Raw genomic sequence first — 20,390 nt, forward strand, 5'->3', positions numbered from 1 at the left:
GGTTGACTATGGGTTGGAGGATGTGTGATGGGTATATGGGCACTGGACTATGGGATGGAGCATATGTATGACAGCTTTATGGGCATGGGACTATGGGATGGAGGATGTGTGATGGGTATATGGGCACTGGACTATGGGATGGAGGATATGTATGATGGGTATATGGGCACAGGACTATGGGATGGTGGATATGTATGATGGGTATAAGAGCACGGGAATATGGGATGGAGGATATGTATGATGGGTATATGGGCATGGGACTATGGGATGGAGGATGTGTGATGGGTATATGGGCACTGGACTATGGGATGGAGGATGTGTGATGGGTATATGGGCACTGGACTACTACAATCTATTACCGGGTTGAGTCTTTTCAGCCAAGGGAGGCCTAAAACAATAGGTACTTGCATTCCCTCCAAGACGTAGCATGACAAGGACTCCTCATGATGTCCTATACGCAGATGGATATTCTCTACGACTTGGGTCAAGCTCCCCTGGCTCAGTGGAACAGAGTTTATGGCCTGGACGCTTATAGGCTGGGCTAGCGTCCTACACCTCAGACCACGAGTCTGGATAAAGCGAGCATCCACCAGACTGACTCCTGCTCCGCTGTCCACAAGCACCGGTATCACCTCCGGTACCCCGCCAGCCAAGACCTCTGCTGACATGGTACCTTGGGAGGGCAAAATGGAGGAAATGTATACTCCCTGGTCGCCTCCCTCCAAGTGACCAGGGGAATGTGGCTTCTCAGATGGCACAGATAATTTGGCGCGCAATGGGCAAGCCTTCAGGACATGACCAGTCTGTCCACAGTACAAACATGCCGACACCACTCCCCAAACCATAGGCAGCTCCGAAAACAAACTAGCTCCTCCTACTTGCATAGGTTCGTCAGGAGACTTGGCATGAACTGGGCAGGCTCTCCTAAAATGGCCAGGCTTCCCACAGGAAAAGCATACCCCCCACCACGATGAGCCGCAGACACCCCCTTTTTTGTATCAACAACACCGGGCTGTCTGGGTTCCTCCGTTCGCACTGGTGAGACCTCCTCCCTAGCAAGGACATCAGGGTGCACTTTCTGTATCCTAAGGCGTCTATCCACCCGGATGGCAAGGGACATGGCGGCCTCCAGCGACCTGGGGGCGGCGTACTGCACCAGAGTATCCTGCAACTTTGGAGACAAGTCTTGCACAGATTGACTCCTAAGCGCAGGGTCATTCCACTGAGTGTTAGTGGCCCATCTCCTAAACTCTGAGCAGTACTCCTCAGCAACCCGGGCTCCCTGTTTACACCTACGGATTCGGGACTCCGCCAGGGCGACGCCATCAGGATCCCCATACACAAGCGTCAGAGCCGCAAAAAACTCGTCCACGGACACCAATGATGGAGAATCGTCCGGTAGGGAGAAGGCCCAGGATTGGGGATCCCCTTTAAGAAGGGACATAATGATTCCCACCTGTTGCTCTTCACTCCCTGATGAATGAGGGCGCAGCCTGAAATATAGTTTACAGGCTTGTTGAAACACCAAGAATTGATCTCTCCCTCCAGAAAATCTGTTAGGGAGGGATATCTTGGGTTCTGGCTGAGCCTGTCTCTGAACCAAGCCCCCAAAGCCCACCAACTGCTGCAGTTGCTGCACCAACTCACCACGGAGCCCCCTAATCTCCTCAGTAAGGGTCTGCAGCATTTGGGCAAAGGTCTGAACTGGGTCCATGGCTCAGCAGAAAAAAAAAAGTTATGGGTTGGTGATAATGTCACGATGACCCGTCCTGTGTGACGCAACCCGCAGGCCGGTAACTAAAACAACAAGACGCGGCACGTGATACAGTCCTGTGTGACACGGCCCGCAGGCCGGTAACTAAAACAACAAGACATGGGGAAAGGGGAAACAGTTACAAAGGTGGGCCCTGCGATAGGGAAAGGGGACGTGGAGACCTCCTGCACTCCCGTGAGTCAGTGTCCCTAACGCTCCTAATGTTCCCTATGCCGGTTCCGCACCGGGCACCGATAAGGAACCTGTCGCCCTAGCACACCCTACCCCTATCCCTTGCTAGGAAGCTGGGTGGCGCAGGCACTGGCCCCACCGCTGCACTAATACACACTGAGGAAAAACACAAACAGGGAGACACCACTTAGCTTTACTCTGTTGCACTTGCTACTGGCAACAGAGTCCACCACCAGAATGCAGCTCTCCTCCTGAAATGCTGCCACCAAGCTCTGTCAGAGCTACAAGGAAATCCCCTATGACTCCTTCCACACCAGGGCTAAGACAGTGCTGCAAGGAACATTCTCCAGCTCCTTCCTCCACCAAGGATGGTTGAAATGAACACTATCACCAACACTGATTGCAACACCTGTGACTCTTATAGAGCCAGAGCAATCACACCTGCATTATAATCATGTGCACTTAACTAAAGAAACCAGAGTGCAATGACACTCATCACCACCGGGGCCAAACTTAGAACAAAAGACACCACAGTGCAATAATCCTAATGGCCACCGGGGGCAAAAACCAAACTTAAGCACAGCTTAAGAAAAAAAAAGGTTACCTGTGCTTTTTATCAGTCCTGATCCAGCATGGATCATTCATGACACAATCACAGCTCAGCTTCTTTTAACTAGCTCTGGTGAAATGAAAGATGCTTCATGATTTTTTGGTGATACACACACACATATTCATTTTTATATAGAGAGATTACATTAAGTACAGCACAAAATCAAATAGTTTTGAATATTGTATGTGGCATAGTAAGTATAATGCTTATAACCTATTACAATTAAATCAGATTGCACAGAGTGGGCCATTTATATAGCTACACTTGTGTGGGCCATTTATAAAGTTGGATCCAAAATGGGCGACTTCAAAATGGCCGCCATGGTCAACACCCATCTTGAAAAGTATTCCCCCTCCCATATACTAATGTGCCACAAACAGGAAGTTGATATCACCAACCATTCCCATTTTATTTAGGTGTATCTATATACATGGCCCACCCAGGTGTATCCATATAAATGGCCCACCCTGTATATCTCAGCTTTTACCTTTCAGTAATGAAGCAGGTCTCACAGCCATCCTCCCGATTAGACATTCTTTCAACATTGACTCATAGTTAACCCAACGATGAACCTAAGAATAAAAATAATGATACATGGTGGTGAGCATAAAATGAAAGACAAGGACACAACCAGGCTGCAGTTGCCCACGGGTCCTAAAGCCTTAGGAAGCCCAAAAGGTCCTTTGACTAATATAAGACAAATGCTTTTAAAAACCTGTGGCAGTAGGCGGCCCTGCTGGAGATTCTGCATTAGGCTAACATTTTTGTTTTAATTTTGTTTCAGAAAATGAACTTGATCAGGTACAGGAAAATGAACTAAGTAGTGCAGCTGGGCAATGCTGGAGAAAATAGAAGAAAATAATCTAATGACTAAATGGATTCATGGTTATTTTGAACGCATACTTTTCAAAGCGCTATTCATGTTTCCATATCTGCTGCTTTCTACCGTATAAAGGCATTTTTAGAATATGATCTAGAAGAGCAGCCAGCTTGTAGGAATTATAGGATATGATCAGATTTATAACCATAACAAAAATAAAAAATAAACAACTTTATAAATTTACGGTAGTCTTAAATTACTGGGAACGCGGAGGCCGGGAAGGCAGCGCGGGACGTCGGAAGGTAAATAAACCCCGATTTTTTATTTTCTATTCTTTTTTTTACAGGGGTATGGTACCCAGGGCCTGGAGGACAGTCTCCTCTCCTCCACACCGTGGGTACCAACCGCACATGAGATGCTTAACTTCGCGCATGGTGGGCATAGCCACATGCAGGAAGTAAGTGATTCTCATGCATTCCTATGGGTGCGGAATCGCGGCAATTCTTTGCGATTCCGCACAAAAGAATGAGCATGCTGCGATTTTTACCACGATGCGATTCCGCCACGGAAAAAAGCGCAGCATTAGCACAGCATGTGTGGAATGCCATAGGAATGCATGGGGTGAGTTCTGTACACGATTTTTAAACGTTTTTGCGCCGAAAATTGCGGCAACGCTTTAAAATCGCATCGTGGGCACACAGCCTTAAGGCTTGCAACTCCTGTTGACATAAACTGATAAGCAAAAGGTTAACAAGTATTTGAACTTTTGACTTTCAGCCTCCATATCTCACTATCCACTACTGCCTAGAACATGAGACTACTATCACTTTACAGATAATCATATTGGCTATCTTGTACATAATGTTAGGGACGGCGGAACGCACCAAATATAAATAATAGGAGGTGCGTTCGCCGCCCGAGGTGCACCGTGCAGTAGGTGTAAAGACCGCTGCTGGATAATGGCAAACTCGCTAGATGGCGAAGTAGAGCACTCGGGTTAACGTCACCCGAGGTAGTTAAGGCAGACTCTGTCTAGGACACAGAGACGCCCTAATATAAGAGAGAAAGGAACGCTGGACCTGTTAACTCCACAGGCTAGCCGGCGTGTGGCGTCGCAGCCGCGAACGCCAATAGATGCTGCTACTGCAGCGCGGCGGTAACTGTAGCCGCTAAGCGACGGTGCCGGAGAGCCGGACACCGACGGACGCTAGTGTAAGATGCGGTAAGCTCCGTGGCGCCTAGCTTGCCACTACCTGGAACTGACTATAACCAACACTCTGTCACCATTCGTAATATCAGAGAGAAGAGGGTTTCAAATAAGTCAGTCACCAGACACATGCATCCATCACCTTTCACACACAGCATAATAGTCTACACTAGCGCATGGCCGAGTAGCCATGCGGGCTTTTTATAGCCATGCGCTTCCGGGACCTTCCAGTACTCTGGGAAGGACCAATCAGATCCGACACAGGACCCGAGCATGTGACCCCTGCTCTCCACTGAGAGGTCATCTTGTGGGCATGCCCAGCAGCATGGCGAGAGGACTTAGCCTCTGGAGCGGTTCCCTGCAGAGCAGGTTGCGCTACCATTGCTGCACCAGAGGTGGCAGCAACATCCAGGCTCACAGAGCGAGTCTGAGCAGGACACCTGGATCGCCGGGATTGCTGAGCAGGTCCCTGAGCAGTCGGAGGGGAATGGGAGACCACTGGATGTACGGCTCTGGATTCCTGTTGTGCAGTCCCAGGAATCCGACGCCTAACACATAAATTTGACTTGCGATTCTTTTGCATGTGATTAGTTATGCAGATTCTTGTCAGGTCACTGCATTGTTACTGTTTTGTTCCTAAAAAAATCAAAAAATTTTAATTTTTTATTATTTGCTAGCATTTTGTAAATCCACCTTTGTCTTTCGACAGTTTCTGAATCCTTCTGGGCATGTCCTTGATCAGATTCAAGCATGTCCCTACCAAAATCTGATCCCAGGTCTCTTCTACACATTCCCAAAGTTGATGCATACTGGTCGACTCACTTTGATATGTACAGTAGTGCTCAAAAGTTTACATACCCCCGACAGAATTTTTGCTTTCTTTGCCTTTTTTTCAGAGAATATGAATGATAACACAAAACTTTTTCACCCCTCATGGTTAGTGGTTGGGTGAATCAATTTATTGTCAAATTACTGTGTTTTCTCTTTTTAATCATAATGACAACCCAAAAATTCTGTTGGGGTATGTAAACTTTTGAGCACAACTGTAAACAGTTTTTTCTTCAACTCTAACCACAAGTATTTAATCGAGTTGTTGTGTGGGGGAATGGGCAAAACAAAAATTGGAACAGGACCTTCAGTTTACACAGAACAATATGTTCAGTGATGAGGCAAACTTTTTTGGGTGGGCCATTTATATGGGTGCACCTAAATAAAATGAGAATGATGACAGTATTCTTGCATAGGGTGTCTTGCATTGAAATCTGCTGCAATGACCCGGCCCGGGTACTGCGTTCACCAGACATCAACACAATTTCTCTCCGCTCCTCACGTGTTAACCTCTGCGACATGTCAATGGCTGTAAACAAAGAGAAACTTGTAAATAACTCAAGAAAGAATAAAGTTACGTTAAAACCAAGCACACCATTGTTTTTCTTGTGAAATTCTCAATGAGTCTGATGGGTCACATGACCCTCTTCCCATTGGAAAAAATAAAGTTGGATTCAAAATGGCTGCCATGGTCACCACCCATCTTGAAATGTTTTCCCCCTCCCATATACTAATGTGCCACAAGCAGGAAGTTGTTATCACCAACCATTCCCATTTTATTTAGGTGTATCCATATACATAGCCCACCCTGTATATTAAATGAAGCAAGGATGTGGAAACCACAAAAATACGACCAATAGATCCAAATTAGCAGAAAAATTGATTCTTTAATTAAGGAATATACACAGAATGGGAAAAATGGGGAACATGTGCAAAAAGACAAGCAAAGTGCAGCAGTGCTAGAGGACACATGACCTAACCCTGGCCATATTATCACATGTAGAAATTAAGGTCAGAGTACCATCCTTTACTGAAAAACTATGTATCCTGGTAAACTCTCCGGTATAATATAAGGGGATTAAGGAGCAACATGCTGCCGATACATATGGGTGCCAATTACAATTAACTACAAATGTGGCCAATTCTCAAGCATCAACATAGCTTCAAAAATAGTAGGCTAGTAGTAAGGCATCCCATGTAAAAGGGGTACAGTACCCACCCCAAGAAATGGCATATGGGAATGCCCACCCACACTGGAGTGAACGGTACCGGATAAGAACGTTACCTCAGGAGATGAGAATTCGGATGGCCGGACGGTCAGCGCGTCACCCCGACGCGCGTTTCGGAGATGTACTCCTTCGTCAGGGGGCGTGGAGTGTATTAAAACCGTGGGTATAAATATCACCGGACCGGAAGTGACGCGTGTACAGTCATGGCAACCAGAGACGCAGGATGGGCAAAGTGTCATGCGGTGAGAGGGACCCGGTGGAGGCCAGACACTCCCCCACACAAAGACGCCAAGACCAATCCTCATGCCGGGACATGGCGCACATGCGTGCGGGACCGCCGCCACATCAGTTCCACCACTTGTGTATCATAGAAAGGAATATCCTATATCAGCAGTATACCATTGTTTATGCCATTATCTATGCCCTGACAAGACACCTCCATCCATCAGGACACACTCCAAGAGGTTCCCCCACCTTTTGAGCTGTAGTGCTATTGATCTTTTTGTGAAAGTGGTGAGCAACGAGTTTTTGAAGGTGCCCCAGCATATCCAGAGAGACAACTTGACTGGGGAGGAGAGGAGGCATTTGACTCATTTGCAGAATCTCCCTGATGTTGTGATCACACCGGCGGACAAGGGGGGGGGACATTGTTTTGTGGCCCAAACAACTCTGAGAAAGAAGCCATGCGTAAACTCTCTAACACTACGTGTTATAAGAGATTGACATCTAACCCCTTGTCCGCCTTTTGTGCGCAACTCAGGGAGATTCTGACAAGAGCAATGGAAGCTGATATTATCTCCAAAGAGCTTCTGTCAGTATTGATTGTAGTTGAACCAACCATTCCTACATTCTATCTCCTCCCCAAGACACATAAGAATATACAAACTCCACCAGGTAGACCTATAGTCTCGGGGCGGGGGAGCTACCTGGAGTGTGACAACAAGTGGCTGGATTCATTACTCCAGCCGCTTGTGGATGTCATGCCCTCGTACCTCAAGGACACCAATCAGCTGTTGCGCAAGACAGATGGACTCTTTTTGGATAGGAATACTGTTTTAGTCACTATGGACGTTGAATCGTTATATACCAGTATTCGCCATGGTGATGACTTGCGGGCCACGGAATTTTTTTCTATCAATGTTCAATCTATCCCCAGGTCTAAGGGCTCTTATCCTGTAAGTTTTGGAGTTTACCCTTCCACATAATTTTTTTGTTTTCAGGGGGTCCTTCTTTTTGCAGCTCCAGGGTACAGCCATGGGAGCGGCCTTTGCGCCCTCCTATGCCAATCTGTTCATGGGGCTGTGGGAGAGGGACCTCCTGATGTCAGATCGTCTGTCATCTATGGAGCGCGTCCTGATGAAGACGCGCTACATAGATGACATTCTTGTTATCTGGCAGGGTGACACTAAATTATTGGAGGAGTTCATAGTGGACCTGAATGATAATGACCGGAACATTCACCTTACCGACACTTTTGATAAAGATAGGGTTGAGTTTTTGGATGTCTCATTCAGTAGTGGTAAGGTGGGAATTGTCCAAACAAATATATTTTGAAAACCGACGGCCACTAACCTGCATGCATCCTCCTCTCTCCCGACACATATGGTGCGGTCTGTACCAATTGGTCAGTTTTTGCGCCTTTGACGCATCTACTCAACCGAAGAAGAATTTGAGTCTCAGGCTATAGATTTGAGGAATCGTTTTTCAGAGAGGGGATATAGTAATCGTTCTAGTAAACGGGCGTATCTCGAAGCCAAGTACAGTAATAGGAATTCTCTCCTATATAAAACTGGCAATGAACAATGTAAACCTGATACAGTGAGATTCATCACTAATTTTAGTGCACGGTCGGAGCAAATGCATGGCATTTTGAATAGATCTTGGGCAATACTGAAGACGGATCCCATTATTACTAAGATCATCCCGGATAAACCCCAGATCACCTTTAGGAGGGCCAAAAATCTACGGGACCATATTGTACGTAGTCATTACGTTGGTGAATCCCCTAAGACCTTTTTAGATGACTTTGCCCGTAATAGGGGTGGTGGTAGCAATGCCTGTGGCTGCTGTGTGCCTTGTGTTAATATGGTCAAAGATGACACATTTACAGACTCCTCCGGACATAAACAGTATAAGATCAGGAAATCTATTACTTGCACGTCCCATAATGTCATCTACTATGCCACATGTCCCTGTTCCTTAATTTATGTAGGGCTGACCACCCGACAGTTGAAAGTTAGGATCAGGGAGCATGTTTTAGGCATACAAGCCGTGGCAAATGAAGAAACACTACCCAGGCATTTTAAGACCTATCATAATTGTGACAGCAGTGGCTTACAAGTAAAGGGTATAGACATGATCGATGTGGGGATTCGGGGTAGGAGAGTGTCTCAACGTCTGGCCCAGAAAGAGACAAGGTGGATTTGGATGTTGGACACGGTACATCCCCATGGACTAAACGAAAATTTGTCATATGTTCCGTTTCTAGGATTGCCTTCGTGTTTTGGAGCAGTGCATTGATATGCACTGCGCAGCAGTTTTTGTTTTATTTGTTTTTAAATTACCTTATTCTGTCTTAGAACGAGTTTTGCACCCCCTGGACTGGACGTAGCCCGGAAGATCCTGTTTCACCTCCGTTTGTCGTGGATGAAGAATGCCCTATTCTTAATTGACATGATTATATGCCATGCATATTTTGTGTGTGTAATTTTTGTATTTTTTGCATATTTTATTTTATTTTTTTTTGTATTTGTTTTTGTGGTTATATATTACTATGTCCTTTTTTATCATTCTTCATTCATTTTCATTATTTTTTATTTATTACTTATTCATTTTTATTTTTCTTGTTTTTTCATTATTTTTATTTTCACTTTTCATGTCATGTTTTTGTAATATGAGGTATACAATATATATGCCGTTTGTTTTTGCCTGGATATATTGATTCCATGGATATCAAGATTCTATACTATTGTGTCTATTGTCACCCATATGCACTAATTGATATGAAGGTTTGACACTTTGTGTCTATATATCGTGTATTATGTGGATTTAGTGAGGTGCAGTGATACTATTGCTATTATTGATAATCTTTTCTTGTATATCCTCTTTTTTGGTCTGCATATGTATCTTGGTAAACCTGGGCATAGATAATGGCATAAATAATGGTATACTGCTGATATAGGATATTCCTTTCTATGATACACGAGTGGTGGAACTAACGTGGCGGCGGTCCCGCACGCATATGTGCCATGTCCTGGCATGTGGATTGGTCTTGGCATCTTTATGTGTGTGGGGGAGTGTCTGGCCTCCACCAGGTCCCTCCCACTGCATGACGCTGCGCCCATCCTGCGTCTCTGGTTGCCATGACTGCACGTGTCACTTCCGGTCCGTGTCACGGGCACTTCCGGTCCAGCGATATTTATACCCACGGTTTTAATACACTCCACGCCCCCTGACGAAGGAGTACATCTCCGAAACGCGCGTCAGGGTGACGCGCTGACCGCCCGGACATCTGAATTCTCATCTCCTGAGGTAACGTTCTTATCCGGTACCGTTCACTCCAGTGTGGGTGGGCGTTCCCATGTGCCATTTCTTTGGGTGGGTACTGTAACCCTTTTACATGGGATGCCTTACTACTAGCCTACTATTTTTGAAGCTATGTTGATGCTTGTGAATTGGCCACATTTGTAGTTAATTGTAATTGGCACCCATATGCATCGGCAGCATGTTGCTCCTTAATTCCCTTATATTATACCGGAGAGTTTACCAGGATATATAGTTTTTCAGTAAAGGATGGTACTCTGACCTTAATTTCTACATGTGATAATATGGCCAGGGTTAGGTCACGTGTCCTCTAGCACTGCTGCACTTTGCTTGTCTTTTTGCACATGTTCCCCTTTTTTTCCCGTTCTGTGTATATTCCTTAATTAAAGAATCAATTTTTCTGCTAATTTGGATCTATTGGTTGTATTTTTGTGGTTTCCACATCCTTTCTTTATATGTTACAGCGACTGATCCTTCAATTGTCCAGTAATCAGCATCCATCACATTTATTGTAACACACAGGATGCGGTTATATACCATTGCTTGTATATTATACTGTATATTAAATGGAAAGGACTAAAGAACAGAAGAAGGACTTGGGTATTCTGGTTACAAGCAAGCTAAGCAGCAGTACTCAATATCAAGCAGCAGCTGCAAAAGCAAACAAGATTTTAGGGTATAAAAAGAGATAAAATCCTGTGATCCCAACTCCTCTATAAATCACTGGTGAGGCCACATCTTGAATATGGGATCCAGTTTTCGGTTCCATATTTTCCACATTGGGAAGTTAGTCAGTTCAAAGGCGGGCAACTAGAATATTACATGGAAGGAAGGCCTCTCACATGATGAGACATTGGAAAATTTGGACTTGCTTAGCTTAGAAAAAAAGTCGCTTCAGTAGCAATCTTATTCAAATGTATACATGTGCGGTAAATACAGAAGACTGGCACATGACTTATTCCTTCTAAAGACCTTACAAAGAACCAGGGGGCATTCACGATGTGTGGAGGAAAGGTGATTTCAGCAGCTACAGTGGCATGTAAAAGTTTAGGCACCCCTATTCAAAATGACTGTTATTGTGAACAGTTAAGCAAGTTGAAGATGAAATGATATCTAAAAGCCCTAAAGTTAAAGATGACACATTTTGCTGATGCAAAAGCTTGAACTCCCTGCATGGTTAGAACCTAAAAACAGAAATCCACAGACACAGCATTGTGGTTCAGAAATAGCTAGCCATACATAATGCTATAAGACCCATTACTACATAGATAACATAACGGATTCTGTACAAAATTGAATGCATTCAATCCTTAGGGTATACTAATAGCGTACTGTGTCTTTGTGACACCACTATATTTTTGGTAGTTAGACTGCTTGGTCTTAAATACCTCTCTTAGCCCTTACCTATTCCCCGTTGTAAAAACAGTCAGCATGTACTGTTAGCCTTTTAGGTCCTATCTGTGTGTATTTTGGTTTTGATGCAACCACCTTGTGGTTTCCCACTTTTTAAATATGTTTACATCTTTGTACTTGTTTTTTGCATTTTTTTCTTATCCTTCTGCACATTTTCTCATATGATTCCATGGTTAGTACCTAATAGCACCTGTTTTGAAAGTATCACTGCTTGTAAACACTTTTTGTAGTCTTTCGTTTTTGTTTGAGGGATTTTCATCCATTCTTCCGTGGAAAATTCTTCCAGTTCTGTGAGATGCCTGGGTCGTCTTACATGCACTGCTATTTGGAGATCTACCCACAGATTTTCAATGATGTTCAGATTAGGGGACTGTAAAGGCTATTTTAACCCCTTAGTGACAGAGCCAATTTGCTTAATGACCAAGCCAATTTTTACAATTCTGACCACTGTCACTTTTTGAGACTATAACTGCTCTGGAACGCTTCAACAGATCCCACTGATTCTGAAAATTGTTTTTCGTGACATTCATGTTAGTGGTAAATTTTCTTTGATATGACTTGAATTTATGAAAAAAAATGGAAATTTGGCACAAATTTTGAAAATTTTGCAATTTTCAAACTTTTAATTTTTGTGTCCTTAAACCAGAGAGTCATATCACACAAAAAAAGTTAATAAATAACATTTCCCACATGTCTATCAGTACAATTTTGGAAACATAATTTTTTTTTTTGTTAGGACGTTCTAAGGGTTAAAAGTTGACCAGCGATTTCTAATTTTTCCAAAAAATTTACAAAACCATTATTTTAGGGACACATTTGAAATTTACATTTGAAGTGAATTTGGGTGGTCAATATAACAGAATATACCGAAAAGTGACAACATTCTAAAAACTGCACCCCTCAAGGTGCACACAACCACATTCAAAAAGTTTATTAACCCTTCAAGTGCTTCACAAGAACTAAAGCAATGTAGAAGGAAAAAAATGAACATTTTGCTTAATTCACAATAAAATTACTTTGAAACCAAACTTTTTTATTTTCACAAGGATATCAGGAGGAAATGGACCACAAAATTTGTAGTGCAATTTATCCTGAGTAAGCAGACACCCCGTAGGTGGGGGAAAGACACTGTTTGTGCACATGGCAGGGTACGGAAGGGAGGAAGCACCGCTTGACTTTTTGAACGCAAAATTGGCTGGAATCAATAGCAGGTGCCATGTAGTGTTTGGAGACCCCCTGATGTACCTAAACAGTGGAAACCCCCCCAATTCTAACTCGAACTCTAACACAGTCCTAACCCCAATACACTCCTAAACCCAATCCCAGCCCTAGCTATAACTCTAACCACAACCCTAACCCCAACACCAAAATCCTAACCCCAATACAATCCTAACCCCAACCCTAGCTCTAACCCTAGCCCAACCCTAACTATAACCCCAATCATAACCCTAACCCAACTCTAACCCTAGATATAACCCCAACCATAACCCTAACTATAACCCCAAACATAACCGAAAAAAATGTTTTTTTTATTTTATAATTTTTACCTAGGGGGTTATAAAGGGGGATTTGATTTACATTTTTTTTTATTTTCATCACTGTGATAGGGTCTATCAGAGTGATCAAAATGAACCAATAGGAGAAATCTCCTATTGTTGACAGGTGCCGGCCGGCCGATCTCGGCGGCTGCACTGCGCATGCGCCCACCATTTTTTTTCCCGAAGGAGACGGGTGGGCTTGGGAGACCCCATTTCTCTCTCCTCTAATGTGGTAGATCATATCAGAGTAGAGAGAAAAAAAAATAGGAAATCTGACTTTTTTTGCGGTCGCCGTTATTACGTGAATAAGGTGATCGCAATACTGGGGTAGTAAAAAAACCTACCAGAATCATGTTCTCCGGGGTTTCAGCTACCCCCGGGTAGCCGCGACCTTGGAGATTTTCGGACGCTGCGGAGCGCTATAACCTTATTTCTCAGCGCCATTAAAAAGAGGTGCTGAGGAAGAAGTACCCTTAAGTGCCGCCGTTAAAGGCATATCGGCGATTGTTAAGGGGTTAAAACCTTTAGCTTGCGGCTTTCGAGGTAGTCTGTTGTGGATTTTGACATGTGTTTAGGATCATCCATTTGTAGAAGCGATCTTCTTTTAAACTTCAGCTTTTTTACAAATGGTGTTATGTTGTTATGTTTGCACCAAGAATTAGTTGAAATGTCATTGAATCCATTTTTCCCTCTACGCAGGAAATATTCCCCGTGCCATTGGCTGCAAAACAAACCCAAAGCATGATTGATCCACCTCCATGTTTAATGGTTGTCGAGATGTTTTTTTCCTGAAATATTGTACACCTTTGATCATTGTGGCCAAAGAGTTCTATTTTATCCTCATCGGTCCACAGGACAGCTTTCCAAAATGCAACATACGTATTTAGATGTTATTTTGCATAGTTCTGACACAGGAGAGGCTTTCTTCTGATGATTCTTCCATGAATGCCATATTTGTGCATGTGTCTCTGAACAGTAAAACAATGTACCACAACTCCAGAGTCTGCTAAATCTTTCTGAAGGTCTTTTGCAGTCATGCGTGGGTTCTGATTTGCCTCTCTAGCAATCCTACAAGCTGTTCTCACTGAAACTGTGCTTGTTCTTCCAGACCTTAGCTTGACCTCTACTGTTCCTGTTAACTGTCATTTCTTAATTACATTTCGAACTGGGGAAAGGGCAACTTAAAAATGCTTTGCTATCTTCTTATAGTCTTCTCCTGCTTTGTGGGACTCCAACCTTTTCATTTTCAGAGTGCTAGGCAGCTGCTTTGAACCACTCATGGCTTAAGGGAGGCTGGGTTTTTATAAAGCTGGGAAATTTGCATTACCTGGCCTTTCCTAACGATGATCGTGAACAAGCCATAACCTTAACAGGCTAATTAAGGTCTGAAACCTTGGTCAAAGTTATCTGAGCACACAAATCTCCAAGGGTGCCCAAACTTTTGCATCAGACCATTTTCCTTTTTTGTAATTTTTAAAATGAAAAAAAATTACAATATATATTTTTTTGCCTAAAATACAAAGGAAATATATCATCTTTAAAAGGCATCTGTTACCACATTTGACCTATCTAAACTATTATTATGGACATACAGGCTACAGAATGCTGAAAAAATTCCTACCTGTGTATTTCATATCAGCTGTGTTGTTGTTGAAAAATCATCTTTTATCACTTTATTTAAATTCCCTACTCCAGGCTCTGTGGAGGATGCTTCCTAGAAGATAACTTTGCCTCCACAGATACATGAAGGGGGAGTTACCAGTGAAAAAAGTAACAGAGAACAGGAGAAATTAAAGTAACAGAGAACAGGAGAAATTAAACATGTCTTCTTACAAACACATTTTTTTGCTTCTCAGCTATGCTGTATTGCAACAATATTGCAACCCTGTCTGCTTGTGAGCTAGAGGAAAAAGCCGAGGAACCTGCAGATGTGTCAGTTATAATCACACACAGCTCTGCTCTGAGATCAAGAGAGCAGAGCCTTTACACATCACACTGGTAACTACCCCTTATATTTAAAACAAGCTCTGGAGGAAGACGCCATCCTTCCCAGAGCCTGGAAGAGGTCATTTATATAAAGTGATAAAAGATAATTTCTCAGCAACAAGACCTCTGATGAAACACACAGGGATCACTTTTTTCAGTACTCCATAGCCTGTAAGTCCATATTAATACTTTAGGTAAGTCACATGTTGTGACAGGTTCCCTTTAAACTTTAGCCCTTTTAGAGATCATTTTATCTTAAACTTGCTTAACTGTTCACAATAACAGAAATTTTGATCAGGGGTGACCAAACTTTTACGTGACGCTGTAAATAGGAAAAGGTTTTTTACAGTTAGAGCAGTAAGTCTGCGGAATGATCTACCGCAAGAGGTAGTAATGACATACTATATGAGTGGAGAAAGGTTTAACTTTATGGACTTGTGTCTTTTTTCAACCCATAGGGCAGCACGGTAGCTCAGTGGTTAGCAGTGCAGCCTTGCAGCGCTAGGGTCCAGGGTTCAAATCCCACCAAGGACAACATCTGTAAGGAGTTTGTATGTTCTCCCCATGTTTGCGTGGGTTTCCTCCAGGTGCACCGGTTTCTTCCCACATTCCAAAGATAGGGTATTTAGATTGTGAGCCCCATCGGGGACAGTGATGATAATGTGTGTAAAACTGTAAAGTGCTGTGGAATATGTTAGCGCTATATAAAAATAAAGATTAATATATAAGCAGTTTTTTGTTGTCTTCCTACTGCTTTGGCACCAAACTGATTTCCGCCCGCAATAGGGGTGAGGGTGTATACTGCGGAGGGGAGGGGCTGGTCTGAGCACCACCTTATCCTTATGGAACATGAGGAACGGAGCTCGGCAGGATAGGGCCGCCAGCTCTGAAACCCACCTGATAGAAGTGATGGCCACTAGGAACGCCACTTTCCCGGACAGGTACCTCAAAGAGACATCCTGAAGCGGTTCAAATGGAGCTTCCTGCAGAACACTTAGGACCAGGTTAAGGTCCCCGACGTCCATAGGCGCCTTATAGGGAGGTTCCAAATGGGAGACTCCCTGGATGAAAGTCTTCACCTGCATATTGGTAGCAATTCTGCGCTGGAACAGGACGGATAAGGCCGATATTTGTCTCCTGAGGGAACGTGGGGCCAGGCACAAGTCTAGGCCCAACTGGAGAAAAGCCAAGATGTTGGGGATCGAGAATCTCAGCGGAAAAACACCGCGGTCTCTACGCCAAGCGAAGAACACCTTCCAGGTGTGGTGGTAAATTCGTGCTGAAGCAGGCTTCCGTGCGCTAATCACTGTAGCGACCACCTTGCTCCCGAACCCCGCCTGGGTTAGAACCCAAGATCCAACGCCCATGCCGTCAAACACAGGGTCCCTGAGTTCGGGTGGCAAATCGGCCCTTGAGAAAGTAGATCCGGGCGCTCTGGTAGGCGCCAAGGGACGTCGGCGAGTAGCAGCATTAGATCTGCGTACCACACTCAACGGGGCCAATCCAGGGCCAGCAGAATTGCCAGACCCCCTTCCGTGTTGATCTTCTTGACGACTCTCGGAAGTAGTGGCAGCGGGGGAAATATATATGAGAGGCGAAACTGGTTCCATGGCAGAACCAACGCGTCCACAGTGATTGCCTGCGGGTCGCTGGCCCGAGCGACATATGTGGGCACCTTGGCGCTCACTCTGGACGCCATCAGGTCCACATCCGGAGTTTCCCACAGCTGACAAATCTGCCGGAAGACTTCGGGATGTAGAGACCACTCTCCGGACGCAAGACCCTGCCGGCTGAGAAAATCTGCCGCTCAATTTTCCACGCCCGGGATGTGGACAGCCAAAAATACCGAGTCGCTTGCTTTGGCCCACTGCAGAACGTGCCCCACCTCGCGCATCGTTGCTCTGCTGCGGGTTCCCCCTTGGTGATCTATGTAAGCCACTGCCATGGCCTTGTCCGACTGAATCCGAACGGGGCGGCCTGCTAGAAAATGATGAAACCCTTGCAGAGCCAGCCGAATTGCTCATATCTCCAATAAGTTGATCGGGAGGCGTGCCTCCTGTGGCGACCACCGTCCCTAGGTTGTGAGGTGGCGAAACACCGCTCCCCAGCCGAGGAGACTGGCGTCGGTTGTCATCACCCCAATGGTCTGGGGGGAAAGGTTTCCCCTGGGTCAGAGAGGAACTGGTTAACAGCCATCCGAGCGACTGCCTGACTTGAAAAGACAGTCGGCACTGCTGATCGAGCGTGAAGGGATTCTTGTCCCGAGCTGACAAAAGGGTGTGCTGCAGGGGTCGAAGATGGAACTGGGCAAACGGTACAGCTTCCATTGCTGCCACCATTTTCCCTAGACTCCTCATCCCGGATCGGATGGTATGAGGGACTGGCTGCCGAAGTGTCCGGACTTCCTGCCGGAGCGCTCACACCTTTTCCTGAGGTAGAATTACCAACCCTTGGCGAGTGTCGAGAATCATTCCTAGGAAGGGGATCCTTTGAGCTGACACAAGGGATGACTTCTTCGCATAGTCCATCCACCCTAACGGGGCAAGAGTATCTAGCGTGATGTTGACATTTTACTCGCATGCCCGTACTGAAGGGCCTTTGACCAAGAGGTCATCCAGAGAAGGCAAGACGACTATGCCTCGAGAATGCAGTATGGCCATGACGACTGCCATAACCTTTGTGAACACTCTGGGGCCGTGGCTAGCCCAAAGGGTAGTGCTACGAACTGAAGACGTAGATCGCTGATGGCGAAGCGCAGAACTCTCTGATGAGGAGGAAACATAGGAATATGCAGATATGCGTCCTGGATATCTATTGAGGCCGAGTATTCTCCCTGCTCCATGGCCAATATGACTGACCGGAGAGACTCCATCCGGAAATGTTTGATCCCGATGAATTTGTTCAGAAGCTTCAGGTCCAAAACAGGCCTGACCGACCCGTCCTTTTTGGGAACCGCAAAAAGGTTGGAATAGAAACCCTGATTTTTTTTTTCGTGTTCCGGTACTGGAACAATAACTGTTGTGCTGGAGCGATTTGATGGCTCCCAATGGAGCCCTTGCCTGGGTATCCACTCTGGGAAGCTGGGAAAGAAAAAACCATCTTGGCGGGTATCTGACAAATTCTATTTTGTAACCTGAGGCCACCAATTCCTTTACCCATGCGTCGGGAGTGACATTGGCCCAGACGTGGAAAAAACCAGAGTAGGCGGCAGCCCACCTTGCCGGTGTCGTCTGGTAAAGGCCTCGAGTCATTTGGCTGACAATCTTTGGGATCTGGATCCCCTCCATCTGGGCTGCTGAGTATGCAATATCCCCAGTGTGTTGGCTCTATATGAGACCTTCCGCTCCCTTATCCTGGTTGGGGCGGCCTGAGGCGGCAGAATTGGCCGCTGTAGTCCACCCGATGTTGCGAAAGGCCCAAAAACGTGCCTGAAATGGGTGCCGAAAAAGCGGTTTGACCCTTTGTTGAGGGAGAATCCCGCTCCTTCCTCCTGTGGAGTCGGAGATAAGTTGATCCAACTTCTCCCCAAATAGGCGGCCGCACTGATAAGGCAGGGAAGTCAAGGACTTCTTAGATGAAGAATCGGCTCTTCTTATCAAAATCGCATTAGCGGCAGCAAGTGCCGAGCAATTGGCCGCATCCAAAGACACATTGATTACATAGTCTCCGGCTATCGCCATCTGACCTGCGACCTCCGAAATCTCTGCAGGCAGATCCTGCTCCTGCGCAACCTTGTATAATGTCTCTGACCATGATATCATAGCCTTGGCTACCCAAGTTGCTGCGAACGAGGGAGCAAGTGCTGACCCTGACGCCTCATATACTGAGCGAGCTAGGCTCTGCAAAAGGTGATCCGTGGGATCCTTAATCAAGGAAACACTAGGGACGGATAGCAGGGTCTTAGTGGCTAGGCGCGAAACCGGAGGATCCATCATCCATCTTTTACGGAGGTCCAGAGCAAACGGATACCTTGTTTCGAGTGCCTTTTGACCCAAGAAACGCCTGTCTGGACGTTCTCTGTGCCGCCGCACTATGTCCTCAAACTCCAGGTGAGAGGAACAAACTCTGTGCAGGCGCTTCACTCGCTTAAATGCCACTTTATGCCCCGTAGCCGCTGCAGGATCATCCTCAATCCCCAGGGTCTAATTGACGGCTTCTGTGAGGCTGTCCACTGTTTCACGTGACCCTGTAGTGTCCAGGTCAATGGGCTCGTCTGGGTCGCAATCTGAGGTCTGCTCGCTATCAACCAGTGGTAACGGGGAGCGAGAAGCAGAGCTTACGGATGCCAAGGCACCAGATGGACAGGGCTACACCATGTGGATTCGTTTCTTTCGGGTCTGCCTGGAGTGAGAGCGGCCCATGCAAGCCGGAGGCTTTTGTGAGGTGGAGGTTCCCTCTGAGGCCGGCGAGCCATCGTCCCTGCCCCTATCTGGGGCTTGAAGGGACTCTATTGCTCTCGTAAGCAACGCCATGGACTGTGACAGTGATCAGGCCCACTACGGGGGATTTGACACATTGGTCGCGGTCGCAGGGGAGGGCTCCTGGGCGCGTTCGGATTCGCAGACTTCGCATAATCGCTTGCTCTGCGCCCGTGGAAACGCAGCCCGACGAGATTCATGCAGCGTAAAAGAACGTGTGCATCTTTGCTTTTTCGGACATACTGTATCTGTCCGCTGCTGGGGATGTGGGGAGGAGGTAGCACCTCGTTTTCCCTGTAGCGTGGCCTCTCGGGCAGCACTTACCCCAGTCCTGCGCCCCCCCGTACTGGCTGCTTCTTCAAATCGCATGCCACCAGCTGTGGGAGTGTGCCATTATGTAAAAAAACGCTCTAGGGGCGGTGCTTTCGTTCTGCGGCCTAGCCACGCTCCGAAGCCAGGGCCTAAATTTCTTCGCCACCGCCCAGTGCGGGGCGGGCAGCCGGAAGTGGTGACACACGGCTCCAGGGGCGGGACTTCCGGCCATGGCCCAGCTCCGGCTGAAGCCGCGGCCTCAAATTTTCCCCTCACCCGACCGGGGGGGGGGGCGCAGTTCCATGGCGCTGACAAAACATGGCACTACTAACCGGCGCGGCGCCACCTGACGGATCCAGCCACTCTTGACTTGCTCCAGCCCTCGGATTTTAGCAGGAGCCCTCCGAGACCCTCTCCTCACCGATGATCCTCTTCAGCCTGAGCGCAGGTATGTGAGGGGGCCTTGATAAAAAATAGGATGGTGCAGGCACCCTACCTCCATCTAACCCCTTCAGGGGGTGAGGAGAGGGACCGTCCGCCA

At 46.1% G+C, this 20,390-nt stretch overlaps 1 protein-coding gene across 4 annotated transcripts in view; it reads right to left on the reverse strand.

The window, feature by feature from the left end:
- The window catches only part of CYB5R4 (cytochrome b5 reductase 4), a 415,380-nt gene that overhangs the window by 305,906 nt on the left and 89,084 nt on the right, over positions 1-20,390 (reverse strand). For all 4 annotated transcript variants that reach the window (XM_073589653.1, XM_073589651.1, XM_073589652.1 and 1 more), the window contains exon 4: positions 3,043-3,127. In XM_073589653.1, the coding sequence (XP_073445754.1) occupies positions 3,043-3,127 (85 nt within the window). The remainder of the gene's footprint in view (positions 1-3,042; positions 3,128-20,390) is intronic.

This window comes from Dendrobates tinctorius, unplaced genomic scaffold, assembly GCF_039654945.1.
Source record: "Dendrobates tinctorius isolate UK_male_01 unplaced genomic scaffold, ASM3965494v1 ptg000111l, whole genome shotgun sequence".
NCBI classification, from domain to species: domain Eukaryota; kingdom Metazoa; phylum Chordata; class Amphibia; order Anura; family Dendrobatidae; genus Dendrobates; species Dendrobates tinctorius.